Genomic DNA, 15,151 nt, shown 5'->3' on the forward strand with positions numbered 1-15,151 from the left:
ATACGTCTCGTTCAACCAAACGGAACTTTTTTCGAATTTAGTTATCATTCGGTTATTGTTATCAGAAACTTTAAGTCCCGATGTGATCACATTAAGTGTCTCGTGGACAGTATTTCCCTCCAAAAATGCAAGGGTTAAAAATCGTTCTTGCTTGGCTTGTCAAGAAATAGGCGGAGGCGTGTACCTTTGAGCCATTCTGCTGGTAATTATAGAAACTTCATGAACAGCTCACGTGTGAAAATCCGAATGAGTTGCTTAGAAGCATCAATGCAGAAACGAGCTCATAATATAAAATGCTTTTACTTGAAAAATATAAGAAATTGATGTCGCTCGAAGGATAAAGGGTTAAATAGAGTGAAAATGAGAAAAAGGATAAAATGTCTGCTGACGAGAAAAAATAATTAAATGACAGATAATAGATGGCGTTTTAACGAGAGAGAAGAATCGATTTTTTTTTTCTATAAGAAACACCGTCAAGAACGCCTGAAATTCCTTAAGATTTCATTACTGAACGAAATTTGCATATAGGGATTATAGAATGGCTTCTTTTTCTCTCTCAAAGTATCGAAATTCGTATGAGTGGATTAAACACATAAAAATTACCTCGCAAAAAAGTAGGCGAATTTTTAAAAAAAATGCAAAATCAAACATTTTCAAGTGGGAACCCACGCCAGCGTGACATACACTCACTCCGCAACATTCAAGAAGTTTGTCGTTCTAAAACCTACTCTTTTCTCGACATATTTCTCACAAGAAAAATTATCTCATCATCATCAAGATGAACTCGCTCTGTGGGCTTATTATATAAAACGTGTATAAAAAAACACACACACACAGAGGGGTAGAAACTTCTTTTAACAAGAAGCAGGCAGAGATAACCTATCCAAGATTAAGTCAATGGGGATGATGGATTGCTTCGGTACACCATTCGCGATGACACGAGAGAAGAAACAGCACACTCACGAGGGGGGGGGGGGGGGAAGGCGCCGAAGCATCTTTTTTTAAGAAAACAAACTTGGAAAATAATAATAAAATGGACGGAGAGACTCGTCAGAAGAACTGCGGAACATCAGTCAACATCGCTAGTATCTGGAAGTGACGACAAGAGGCAGATTCGGATTCTGCTCCCCCCCCACATTCCCCCTTTAAAAAAACAGTTTTTTTCTCCTATCACATTCATTTTAAGAAAAGCAACATTGAAAACGGTCTTCGAACTTGAATTATAGAAAGATGATAGAAGGGCATCTTTTAATCCTAAGGGAAAAGGGGGGGGGGGATGATATTTATTCATTAACTTTTCCAGCCACAACCCAAAATCAACAACAAGATCAGTTTCGCGTCCCATGGTACTGTTTGTATTTCGAAATTAGTGAAACCACTGACACAATAAGTGCACTTACAAAAGGACTGAAAGTGGATTTGTACACACTCATCTGAAAAGCCATTACAATACGAATCAAGTCTGGGTCATGAACCGCAGCTCAAGAGTCCCCGACTGTTAGTGGATTTGAACAACCAACCTCGGAAGCCCCTGCGAATCAAGTTTGGGTTATGACCCATAGTAGCTCAAGAGCCCCTGAATGTTCGTAGATTTGCACTAACCTCGGAAGCCCCTGCGAATCAAGTTTGGGTTATGACCCATAGTAGCTCAAAAGCCCCTGACTGTTAGTGGAATTGAACTACTAACCTCGGAAGCCCCTGCAAATCAAGTCTGTGCCGTGATCCGTAGCTCAAAAGCCCCCGACTGTTAGTAGATTTGAACAACCAATCTCGGAAGCCCCGGCGAATCAAGTTTGGGTCGTGACCCGTAAGAGCCTCTTGTTAGGGCATTTGAACAACCCTTTTCGGAAGCTCTTGCGAATCGTGACCCATAACTCATCAGGAATTCCTGTCTTTAAGTGGATTTGCACGTCCCATCTTGGAAAACCCGGCGAATCGAGTTTGGGTCGTGACAGTTAGCTCAAGAATCCCTAGCTGTTAGTGGAAAAACCCCACGTTTGAGTCGCGACCCATAGGTTAAGAACTTGTTTTTCAACCTATTCCTGGCGAGCAGAGGTGCACCTCGATGATTGCATGATTCCCAAATTGTGTGCCCAGCGAAGGCTTGGAACAAAAATCTCTCCCTCCCAATTTATCCCTATCCTAACAATGCTTAAAAAATACTATAATTTAATTTTTTTTATTCTTTTACTTCATTTTGGTGTCTCTTCTAGAGCAGACAGAAATCATTCCTCATATTTTTTTAATAAAAACAAGTTTTTTTTTCTTTCGTCCATTCACCTTGGATTTGACGCCCCTGCTAAAGCGGGCAGAAATCATTTCCCCCCTTTTCTGGTGAATAATTTTTTTTTTCCGCCCTTTAATTTCGAATTTGGCGGCCCCGTACGGCTGCAAGGCACAAGAGCAACCACTGGGTGTGCCCGCCGAAATTATTATTCCGACAAATTATTTGGGAAGAAAAACTTTTTAATTGAACAATTTTAATGGGACTGCTATTCCCCAACTAGTGTATTCGGTCGGTTACCTCCGAAATGCCCCGAGATCAAGCAGGCGGAAGGGGGGGGGGGGGTGACGCGAACTTGAAAAGTTCGAAAATCTTTAAATCTGGACTCCTTGACACCCCAGGCATTTTTATCCATCTTTGTGCGAATTGTGGCGTCAGACTTACCGCTATAGCCGATCCTACTTTTTCAGTGATTAGATCAGGGATTGGCAAATCTCAGGCGCCAGGTCACTATGGCGACTAGAAAATCTGTATTGGAGCTTAAAATTTTCTACATGTGATTGCTAAATCATACTCTACATTAGAGGATGACAAAATTTTCTGATTTCATAATAATAATGCGTCTTCCAGTATGGGAAGGAGTCATTGAACCCAGAAGAAAAAACATTATTTAGGATGGTTTTCTTGCTGCGAAAAAACTTGAAGTGCCTAAAATTTTTTTCAATTTGTCAAGTCTGACTTTCACCAGGTTTTTTGTCAAAAGTAAATTTGAGAGAAAAAAAAACTGGTTTTGCTGCTCTAAAATGGATGACTAGTCCACCTCATTATACAGGCACTTCACTATCGATTTGGGTTGGACGAATCGCAAAAAAATGTAGGCCCCAGAACAATTTTTAGGCGCCAATAAGTTTTTTGCTCGAAGAAAAAGGTCCAAAATGATACATCTTTTGACTTTTTCAGGTCATAGTGACTCTCTTTCACGTTGGCAGATATGCTGCTATGAATTCAAAACATTTTGTGCTGCAATCCTCGTGAAGGTTAGTAACTAGACAAAGAAATGTTTTTTAGGCACCAATACCAACTTTTTAGTCTATGGCGACCCAGCGTTTAGGATTTGTCCTGCCTGCAGTGCTGTCTTAAGGCATGGGCCCACCCGGGCCTCACAAAAATGAGACCTGGTTGAAAATTTCAAGAATTTGCCTGGTAGGGCCTCAGAAAAATCACATGGCCCGGGGGCCCACGATGCTCTTAAGACGGTCCTGCCTGCCTGCGCTAATCAAACCACCATCTATAGCGCAGGGATTAGCAAATCAGAAAAAAAATTTAACAGTGTCAACCTAATTTCTTCAGAGCTTTTTTTTTTGGGGGGGGGGGGATCCGGGCAGTGTTGTCAACAGTCAAAAATGTTCCAACAAGATTCTTCATCAAAAAATAGGAACCAGGCTTAAATAAACGGAATAAATATTAGTCATTATGCAGAGATCCCCATATGCTCCATATTTCCCGGAACATTCCTGTATTTTTGCGTAATTTAATAATTAGAGCCCGGAAGTTTTGTTCACTAAAAAAAGGCATTTATAATTTTTGAAAACAAGCAAAAGTAACTAAAAGCTACCATATAAAAGTCCAAAAATTGGCTTAAATCTTGACTCAATGAATCTTCTCTTTCATACTATAATAATTTCATTATGAGTCGAGTTAATTTGATGTTATCATACCAAAAGAACAAGTGTTTGTGGTTCCTGAAAATTAGGAAAATTAAGTTGGGGTTTGATTCAATGCCCAACACAGATTTTCTTATGTCTCACGCATTTATGCTTAATTACATTCAGGACGAGAAAGGCTTTCTGATAAAAATTAATACTGAAGTGTTGAAGATTTTGGAATGAGGAAATTTTTTGGAAGTTCTCAATGTTAAAAATGTCCAAGTTCTACAGAATATGGCCTCTGAAATTCAAGAACAAACTGAAAGTAATGTTAAAAAGGCATTTATGGCAGGAAAAATTGAAAAAGGCATTTTCCTTGAACTTACGGTCTCTATTAATAGACTATATGAAGTACAGGTGACTGGATACCAAGCAAAGATAATTGGAAAGAAAAGTCACATTCCTCTGTGGAGAATCAAACCACCAACCTCACACTTTCCGGGTGAGCGCATAACCATTAAGCTACAGAGGGCAGGCATTTTCCTTCCTAAGAACACTGTTTCTTTTCTTAAAGAAAAGTTTCCGAAGGAACACAGTGTTCTTAGGAAAGAAAATAATAAAAGTAATTCCAAAATAATCAAGATAATTCATGATCTTTTTACTCTCCAGGAGTTACCAACTCCTTCAGTAATAATATTTGAAACACCAAAAATTACATCTTGCAACAATCAGCTTTTCAACAATGCATAAAGGGATTTGGTAGCAACAATAATTTTTGCCACTGTACTTGAAGAAAAATTCTGATAACAATCGCTTCTTCAACAATATATCCGGGAATGTTATTTCCTATCAACAATGGTCCCAACAACCATGTTCGAAGAAACAATTCTTCAACCATGCATTTTAGGTTTACATCCGTAACACATTGGTGCCATGAATGTGATTTCAGCAATCATGTTCAAGACACACTGAATTGCATCCCCCAACAATTAACTCTCCAACAATGCAAACAGGTACTGTTATTTCCAAAGTTTAGTACCAACAAATTTTGAAACTATTTCAAGCAATAACTGCTTTTTTCCAGCAATGGATTTTATACGACACACAGTTACACGCATACGCACTGATCCTTTATTTAATCGGCTTAGACAAGAACCAGATTCACCTAGGGTGCTCATGATTTGGAGGGTCTTTGAATGTTAATATATATTCATAGACTAATTAAACATCTATCACCCTAGTCATGGAGGTGCCCTAATGCCTGCTTCATTGGGAGCGAGGGCACCCAAAAGTTGGTCGGGTCTCCTGAAAGCAACAATTCACAATACAAGATGCAACAATTATTTTAGTATCATTAAACAATGCAAGATGCAACAATTATTTTAGTATCATTAAACAATGCAAGATGCAACAATTATTTTAGTATTATTAAACAATGCAAGATGCAACAATTATTTTAGTATCATTAAACAATGCAAGAAGCAACAATTACTTTTTTAACAGTGTCAAAAACAACAATTTCTCTCCTAAAATGTCTAAGGCAACAAGATTTTTTCACATAATGCTCAGTAATGTTTTATCTTGTTATCAGACATCAATTAGTAATTGCATATGAAAAATTTTAGGTGTAAGTACTGAAAAGCCGAGCAAGTGGCAGGTCGACATGGCAACTAGAAAATCGGTATTGGCGACTAAAATTTTATAAATGTGATTGCTAAATTGAAGTAACTTTTTAAATTGGAGTCAAAGGGGGGAAAGGGGAGGCAGAAAGTTTTCTGATTTCTAAATCCGGTAAGATTTAGAAGAAAAAACCTAGAGTAAAACCTCTTTTGCAGTCATCGGTGGGATAAAAAAAAATTCCCATAAAAGAGGGGGTGATTGTTAATCAGGCATTTGAAATGCATGCTTTTATTATATAAGGGGAAATTATTGTTTGGCCCTAAAAGAGGGGGACAGTATCTGAGGGGTGTTAAGAAAGGTTTTACGGTATTTTAGACCATTCTTCTTCGGAAAAAAATGTTTGGCTCCCAAGATATTTGTCTGATTACTCTTTTCCCCCAAAGCAGAATGTTTTGCATTGTGCTGAGATGAGCCCTCAGCTGACTGGAAATGCTTTGCGTTAAAAATCCCTATATCTTTCTGTAATATATATATAGGGGGTCATTCAAGTATTGTGTCAGCATCGAGAGGGAGGGGGTTTTGGATTTGCTGACTTTTAATGACAAGAGGGTATGAAGGTTGCTTACGTCATCAACCACACTTTTTGAAGATATGAAATATTCTAAGCTGCTGACAAAATTTTGCTGTAGAAGGGGGTCAGTGTTTTGCTGACAAGGGGAAGGTCAAAAATGGCTAAAAATCTGCTTACATAATACTTGAATGGCCCCATATAGTTTTTGTGTTTTTCTTCTTAAAATTCTTCCAGACTGTTCTGCATGCAGTGGCGCTATTTTTTCTGCGACGTATGCCGCAGATTTTGGCATATTCTGCTTTGGGGCCCTTCTCAAAAATGCATTCAGGAACTTGTTATTTCTAAATTGTCATTACCAACAACCATGTTTCAAGCAACAATTCTTCAACAATGCATTTCAACATATCCATTACATTGATATAGAAAACTATTCCATTTTCGAATCCCAACCAAATTGTACCCTTCAACGATGCAAAATGGTGCAGGCTCTACCTGTATGTATAAATGATATTTGAAACCATATTTTGAGTAAACAATTACTCTCTCAAAAATACATACAGGGACAGTTATTCACACAACAACAATGATCTTAAACCTTGCAAATAGGGTCTAATTCCTGCATGGGCATGCTCATTTGTGTGTTTGGGGTGACCATAATTAGGAAGGGGCCCGTGAAGATCTCCCTAATGTTTGCTTTATCTGGGACGCCTGGAAGCAACAATTTACAATGCAAGATGCAACAATTATATTTTTAAACAATGTCACGAACAACAATTACTCTCTAACAATGCCCAAGGCAACAATAATCGGTAATGCTCTGTTGGAAATGAACTTGACAGCACAAAAATGTTTTCAAACAATGTTTTGAGTGTAACCAAACTACAACAATAGATCATCAACAGTGCTGGAATATACAGAACATTTCTACTGTTGAATTTCCAGAGGAGATACTCACCGATCACATCACTAATGACAGTAAAAACTAGAAGGCAAATGATATAATGGCACTTATGTTGTTTATCACAAAAACTCGCCATAATCATCGGCAATTGTTGCTGTAGATGGCGCGATTAATTTCCGTTCAACAATTCCGTCTCTCGATGTTTCTCCTCTCCATTGTTTCGTGAAGGTGAAAGATGATAATAACAATCACACAGTGTCCAAGAATGAAGAGTCAGAGAGAAAGAGATCAGTGAATAATCACGGAAAAACACGACCAAACGCTCAAATGTAATTAAACTGATACGCCATGACAGTTACGATTACGATTATTTACGTGTCTTCATATCGGGATGGATGGTCCAACAATTGTAAGTTAACCGGGGAAAAAAAATTTAAATATATTCGAAAAAGTTGACAATGTTATTTGGCGGATATTTGCCCCTTTAAAATATATACACTGCTGATCATAAATATTTAAATTTGCATTTCTACATTTTTTCCGCAATTCTTGCGTTTGAAGTGAATGACATTGGTGGGGCAAATACGGAATGACCATATTATATCAATAGAAGTACGGACTAGAGCTGTGTTTCCCAAATTGTTGAACATGGAACTGTTTGGGGGGGTGGGGGGATATAGAAGCTACGGGTCCTATGGGTTGACTTGAGTCGGGGGTGAAGAGAATAAAGAATTCTGAAGGAGGAGGGGGTGACGGAACTAAAAGTTTTTGGGAAGAGCAGTGTAAATGGCTTGTTTCCCAGAGTGGGCAATATCGCCCCTGGCCGGCGATGGAAGGATCCAGGTGGGCAGTGAAAGCTCCAAAGCTTTCACTGCAATGCAGCATTACTGCTAATTGCAGTGGATTAAAATGAATTCCACGAAAAAAAATTTTCACTAAGACAAATGTGGGAGATTCATATACTCATTTATAGTTGCAGTTATCATAATATAATTTATAAGTTGAAAATAATTTCAATCTCTGACTTCAATAAAGAATAAAAATTCAAGTAGGCTTCGTGCAAAATACGGGAAAACAGGGACACTTTTGCTAAAAAGTCGGGACAGCCAAAAAAAAAGAAAATGCAGGGACTGTCCCGGGAAATACGGGACGTATGGTCACCCTATACCATCATCCTCTCAGATGAGAACTAAATTACCAAATGTTGATCTTGCTTGTGATAGAACTGGTATGTCTGATCTATCAGCTGCAATTATTGCGAATGCTGTGCTGGAAGATGTTGGGTTATTTTCACTGGACAAATTTTGTTTAATTTGAATCAATTTAAGTTTCGATTTCGTGCGCGCTTGAATTTAATTAGTTTTGCTTTTAGCATCATCTATCTTCGACTTTGAGTACTCGCTTCTAGTTTTACACGTATAAATTTTTTGGTCTTATTCTTCCAGATCCCAATTTTTTCCCCTATATCCGAGAATTCATAATTTCCAAAATAATTGATTATTTGGGGAATTTGTGACCACTTATAAAATAATTGGATACAGTGAAAATCACATACGGGGGTGGGGGGGGGGGGGATCGCGAGACACAATTTCCACAATTAAGACATTTGATAAGAAAATTTACAGCGAAAAGAGGAGTGGGAGGCGCCTCACTGATAAAATTCTTGTCGGAGGGTAGGGGTGTCGCCAATGAAACTCGCATCCATATGGGGTTGCGCAAAAAAAAAAACCAAAAAAAAAACAACAACAAAAACTTGGGAACCATTTGCGAAGCCGAATTCATTTCTCCAATTGTTTATACAGTCGAACTTGGTTAATTCGAACTCCAAAGTCACTGGGAAAAGTTCGAATTACCTAAAATTCAAATTATCCAATTAATCTATCCTGGATCTGTAAAATGAATAGAAATTGCAACTTAATCATCAATATTCACAGAGGGCAGTGCCGTCTTAAGACATGAGCCCACCCGGACACGGCCTCAAGAGAAAAGGGGCCTCGCAAAAATGGGATCTGTTTGAGATTTTCGAAAATTTTCCTGGTAGGGCCTCAGAAAAATAATTTGGCCAGGGGCCCCCTAATGCTCTTAAGACGGCCCTTACAAAGGGTAATAATTATCTATATTAAAATTTTGTCACCAGTTACGAAACTGTTTCCCAAATATTAATAATTATAATATAATCGATCTTAGCTGCAACATTATTCCACTGTTCTGGAATCAACATCACTGCAGAATTTCTCAACCATGCTCAAAACCTTATTTACAGAAACAGTTCCCAATCATCGGTTACGAAACTGTTTTCCAAACTTTGCTGATCTTTCTTATGCTATCAAGGAAATATAGTTTCATTAACGTATTATACAATCTGAACTTTCTGTACTATTAATGAAGATTCAGATTCTGAATGTTAAACTTTAATCTATAACTTGAAAAATCTGGCTTCTTGTAGAATTTTTCCAAACTAAATTTGTTCGTATTAAAATCGTGATTCTTTTCTCCAAATTCAAATTATCAGAAAAGTTCGGAATTAAACAAGAAATTTTAATATTAAATTAGAAAGAAAACTCAACGGGAGTTCGTAAAAGTTCGAATCATCCAAAATAACCAAGTTCGAATTAACTGTAAGTTCTACTGTTCTAATATTATTTAGATTTTTTCCATAAGCATTTTTATAAAGTGGCACCCTGTTTATACAGCTCTCATATAAAGTCGAATCCCGTTATAACGAACTCCAGGAAACCGGAGAAAACACTTCGTTATAAAGGAATTTCAGGTTGTTTGCATTTTTCCTATGTATACTTATTTGAGGGATTAGAAAAGCGTTCGTTAAAACGAGATTTTCGCTATAACGGTATTTGTTAAAACGGGATCGGACTGTATACGAAATTTTAGAACGTCGTATGAACGGGGTTCTACTATAGTTGAAATGAAGCCACCTCGTTATATAATAGCAAAATAATAATAATTGATTGTCACTTCCAGGGCTCAGTGCAGTCGATGATAAATCAGTGCAAAGATGAATACTTCCACATTAGGGGCGGGGTTCTTCAACAATTTGGAATATCGAGGACAGTTCCCAAATGCTCAAACTTGACCAATTTCTACTCCGCCATTATTTTTCGTGCACTCTCGAATAGCTCATTACGTTACCACCGGGAGGAGAGTATGCGAACGACAGGTGGGGAGCCACTGCCATGAAACATAAATATTCCTTCAAGGAAAATTATTTGGAGGGCAAAAAAGATTGAAAGATACTGGAATGAAATCCGAGAGAAAAATTCATGGAGGTAGGCTATAAAACCAACCCCCGTCCTCCTCTAGGGCCATTGCTACACAAGGGCAATCAGAGCAATGCCTGGGGCAACCCCCTCTAGAAAAGCTAAGAGAAAATGTAAAAGCTAACGTAGTACGTTAGAAAGATTCGTAGTTAGGCTTCAGATGCCAATCCATCCTTCAGCTCCCTGCCCTTGCCTATTTCAAATTCAAAATTTAACCCCTTTGTGATCACGGTCGTAATATTGCGTAGAAACAAGTGTTCTGTTTTTTTCCCTCTCTCTTCACCATCGCGATGCTCTATAGTCACCCTATCTTAACTGAAGTTGCCTTTTCTTTCTATACTCTTGTTACTGATTTCCCCCCACACATATAATGTATCTTTCTAATATATGCATGTAAGAGCGAAAGAGAACACGCAGGGTGAGGGTGAAAAGAAACCTCTCTTATGTTCCTGATCTACTATACCTTTCACTATTATACCCTGGATTTTCCTCTTTCATATTTTTTTCCCTTTCTTTTTCTAACGTGCGGTTAGGTTAGGACGAGGTTAACCGCTTTATCGCCGATTTGTCTAATAGAGATAATCCAAATTTGTTGCCTAAAGCTTGCAGTGAAGCGGTTAAAATACGTATTTATGGCACCAAAAGTATTTCGGCGAACAATTGGCGGTGGTTTTTCGGGAGACAGGAAACCATGCAATATTCTGTCTATTATCATCGATTCCCATCGAGATCCTTTTATTAGAGTTCTTTGAAGTTCCAGTTGTGTTAGGTCAAAAACTCACTCAGTAAGTACCGCTATCAAGAACAACCTGTCACAGAATGATTACTTCAGAGAAAATGACATTATACACGTGAGCTTCCCCTTCCCCCCGGTAACCAACTTCTGTCAATCCGCCCTTTTCTGGCACGTGCCCTTGCCGGTAGTCCCTTTATCGAAAGCTTCACGCACATTACGCCCACGAGATCGCGTGTCGAGGCCTCCTTCACAGCAACAGGAAAGGGCTTGATTAACTTGTAACAGGGAAAATAAATGAATCATTATAGTGGCTGTGAGTGTACATATACATAATCAATCAATCAGACCTCTTTTCCTATCAGAATAGTCATTTTTTCCCGAAAGTTAACGAGACATAAAGCAACCGAATGCCGCTTACATATACATAATCACGTGCGTGAGGCCCGGCAATTTGCTGTCAGGCTGCTGTTGGCCATTTCTCATTCATAATGAATCCGTTAACTGCGTGCTCCTACCATTGAAGTTATTGATTGAATATGCACGAGATAAAACTACTGGCCCCGGAGATACAAGAAGCACACCATGCTGACCTGGTTAAGGAGTCCGAAGAAATGGGGGCAGACACGGATCCAGAGGGAACGATCACATTTTTCTAGAGCCGGATTATGGAGAAAAATTGGTCGGTCCCGTAAACCAAGCGTGGATCCACTGGGGCGATTGCTCCTTTCAAAAGTCGAACAGTTAGGGGTAAATCTGTCTGTTCCCCGTAAAAGATGGGATGATCTGATGCACCCACAAGTCGCTTCTATGACACTTCGCCCTGAATCAGCCTGCCTCGCTTCATTCGAAGCTGAAGATATCTGCCTAACCTTTATTCGAAACTGATGATATCTGCCTGGCCTTCACTCTCGCAGCTGAAGATGCCCACTTCTATTCCATTTGCCGCTGCAAATGCCTTTCTCCGCTTCATTCACAGCTAAAGATGATGTCTGCCTTCGCTCAGGCGCTGATCCGGTTGGGGGGGGGGGGGACAAATATTGTGAGAAAATTTGCCTGTACCATAAAATATGGGATGATTCAAAGAACGTACACATCGTAACGGATCCTACGATTGTATACAATGTCACCCTGCATCTGCGCCTGGTGGTGGGTGAGGTAAGGCTTATACAAGGATGACGTCACTCTCCGCTACCAAGGAAAGATTGAGAGATTCGGTGCCTCTGTAGTCTAGTGCGTTCACCCGGAAAGTGAAAGGACGTGGGTTCGATTCCCCGAAGGGAAAGTTGAATTTTCTCTCTTTCCAAAATATATCTTCGCAACAGCCAGTTGCGTTAAAACCTTCGTGAGGTAAGGCTTCACGTACAAAGTAATAGCACAATTTTCAGTTCAATATATCTTGGCCAGAATAAACCTATATATGAATAGATATAGGAGTGGCCGAATTTCAATGAGGAGAAACCAGAACCTCCGGCCAATTATCAAAATATCGCCCAGTAGTACGGCTGAATTATATACTGCCCGATTTTTTCGGGACTTCCGGTCACCCTTGATATTATCATCAATTTTTCGTTGTTTATAGTAGCTGATATTGAGGAAATGCTGCCATTTATTCTTCGGATCGGATTGTATAAATTGGTACATTGCGTTTTCCTATTCCACGTCTTATTGCCGCTGTGGTGAGACTTTTGTTGATGAAAGGTTTTGCTCGAATTTGGAGCTTAAATCGAAAAACTTACTTCAGTCGACAACCACTGTGCTGAGGAGATCTTTCTTTGAAGACTGCATTGGCAAGTTCTGTGTCTTTCCCATTATCAACAGATCACTTATCATGGCTAATAGCGTAAGCAGGATTTTGGCACGGGGAGGGGGTTCTTTTTTACTGCAAAAATGCTCCATCATCTCAGACCTCCCGTCCTTTGCGTACTACGCATATGATCACCCCCCCCCCCCCGCGAACCACAAGGGTGGAACTGCCATAGCTTCAGCCTAGGGGACCGTGACTATTCTAATCGTTTTTATGTTATTCGTACTGAAAATTCACTATAGTGGGGTCCTAGCGCAGTATGCAGGGGCCATATGCAGTTGGTATAGTAAGTTTCTACTTGACACACCCCCGATTCAAGTTTTTCAGAGAACAATCATAAATCTTTGTTACATCAGTGGATATACAAATCCAAGACCAGGGTCACCTTTCCAACAATATGTCCCTCCCTCCACCACCCAGCTGGAAGTGCCTACCATAATTGCATAAGCAAACCATACTACAGGATCCGTTTATTATGAGGCCATGGGCCCAGTGTCGTCTTAACGTATGGGCCGGCCTGGGGCCCCCAAGTGCAGAGAGGGCCTGATGATAATGAGATTTGGGTCAGATTTTTGATGATATTGGGCATGAAAATTGGAAAGCAGAGGCATTTATAGTCAGGTCGGTGGGGGGCATATGATGCACTTAAACATCTAAGCGGCACATTGACGAGATATCTCGCCTTAAAAGCCTCTTTATTTTAAGCATCGGCAAGTATAGATATTTATAAAGTTGATATAAATGTAAGGACTCTAGGGACTTTCCCCATAGCCCTTACTTCGCGCCTGTTGAAAATTGAAAGTAAGCCTACTTCATTAAAAATACAAGCCATTTTAAAGGGTAGTTTAATGATTTATACCGTGCCGCGGAAAGGGTTGAGGCGGCCCTGCGTCCACGCCAATTCTAAATTCAAGCTGGACACGATGCACAAATGAGAATTGGGTTGAATTTACACACCTAAAATAATACCGTAAAATATAATTACGAGGAATATGAATGATTCAGATTTTATGGATTTCAAAACATTTGCGGAGCCTGAACAAAAAGGCCCTTTCCAGATAAATCTCCGAGCCCAGCCGGAAATTACATCCAGGATGTGTGTAGTCACATAACCGAGCAATATAAAGAGCTAAACGCGTCCCTTGATGACAGAAGTGAATCATTATCCCACAAAGGGAGAAGAGGGGAATCCTCTCTATTTTTCTCTGACACATACAGTTCATTGGAAAACAGCCATACCCCTCTGGTAATGAGTCATTTGGAAAAACTGAATCAAAATGGTGGTTTTCCCCCAACCCAATCTCAATATTTGCCGGGTAGCTTTTAATCATGGAGAAAAAAAAACAAGCTCATTCATCAAGTCGTCTTTATTGTTCTGTGGGAAGAATAGAAACGACTGCTTACATTGCTTTTCCTGGGGAAAACAGCCTTTCATAGCCTGTTATCATATTTTTCTTTTGATGTCTTCTCATTTCCGTGGCGTAATTTAAAGAGAAATTCGTTCTAGCATCTTTGGCTATAACTTCAGTAAGCGATGGTCAGTGGGATCAGTTCTAAAACGGGTGGAACGACAAGACCTTCACCCCACCGAATTTATAATTTCGTTAAGGAATTTATATACTTTGCGATTTATTAAAATTTTAATTTCAATAAATTTTCTTCAATTCTAAAATTATTTCTTGTACATAGTAATTCTGAAATTAATTCTTCCATTAATTGTGAATTTTCATCCGTTCTGAAATTCTGCATCACCAATTCTGAAATTATTCATTAGTTATGAATTTTTCTCGACTCTGGAATTAATTCTTTATTTTTGAAATTCTATCTTCTATTAATTGTAAGTTTCCATCCTTTCTGAAATTATTTCTTCCATCACAATTTTGAATTTCCATCCGTTTTAAAATAACTTTTTATAAATTTTTAAATAATTTCTCTCATTAATTGTGAATTTTCATCAGTTCTGGAATTTCGAATCACCGAGATGAAATTGTTTCTTTCATTTATTGTAAATTTTCATCCATTCTGAAATTATTTCTTTTGTTAGTTCTGAAATTGTTTCTTCCATTTATTGTGAATTTTTGTCAGTTATGAATTACCGATTCTGAGAAAATCTTTCTTAATAATTCTGAAATTATTTCATGAATTGTGAACTTCCATCCTTTCCGTGAAATTATTTCTTTCATTGAGACTTTTCATCCGTTTCGAAATTCCGAAACTATTTCTTTCATTAATTGTGACTCATCAATTCTTAGAAATAATTTTTCATTAATTCTGAAATTTTCTTCCATTTATTGTGAATTTTTGTCAATTCTGATTAACGATTCTGAAAGTCTTTCTTCAATTCTGAAATTATTTCATTCATCAATTCCAAAAT

The 15,151-nt window shown here is 38.7% G+C and overlaps 1 protein-coding gene across 4 annotated transcripts in view; it reads right to left on the bottom strand.

The window, feature by feature from the left end:
* Positions 1–7,325, bottom strand: part of LOC149079873 (neogenin-like) — a 46,661-nt gene extending 39,336 nt beyond the window's left edge. For 3 of the 4 annotated variants that reach the window (XM_089240379.1, XM_089240378.1, XM_089240380.1), the window contains exon 1: positions 7,017–7,198. In XM_089240379.1, the coding sequence (XP_089096505.1) occupies positions 7,017–7,104 (88 nt within the window). In that variant the 5' untranslated portion in view covers positions 7,105–7,198. Of the gene's footprint in view, positions 1–7,016 lie in introns of all 4 variants that reach the window. The other variant, XM_089240377.1, reaches the window with a different exon arrangement.
* Positions 7,326–15,151: the final 7,826 nt, after the last annotated feature.

Source organism: Pholcus phalangioides, unplaced genomic scaffold, assembly GCF_987345545.1.
Source record: "Pholcus phalangioides strain wild (caught in Gottingen) unplaced genomic scaffold, Ppha-v1.0 ptg000012l_1, whole genome shotgun sequence".
Taxonomy (NCBI): Eukaryota; Metazoa; Arthropoda; class Arachnida; order Araneae; family Pholcidae; genus Pholcus; species Pholcus phalangioides.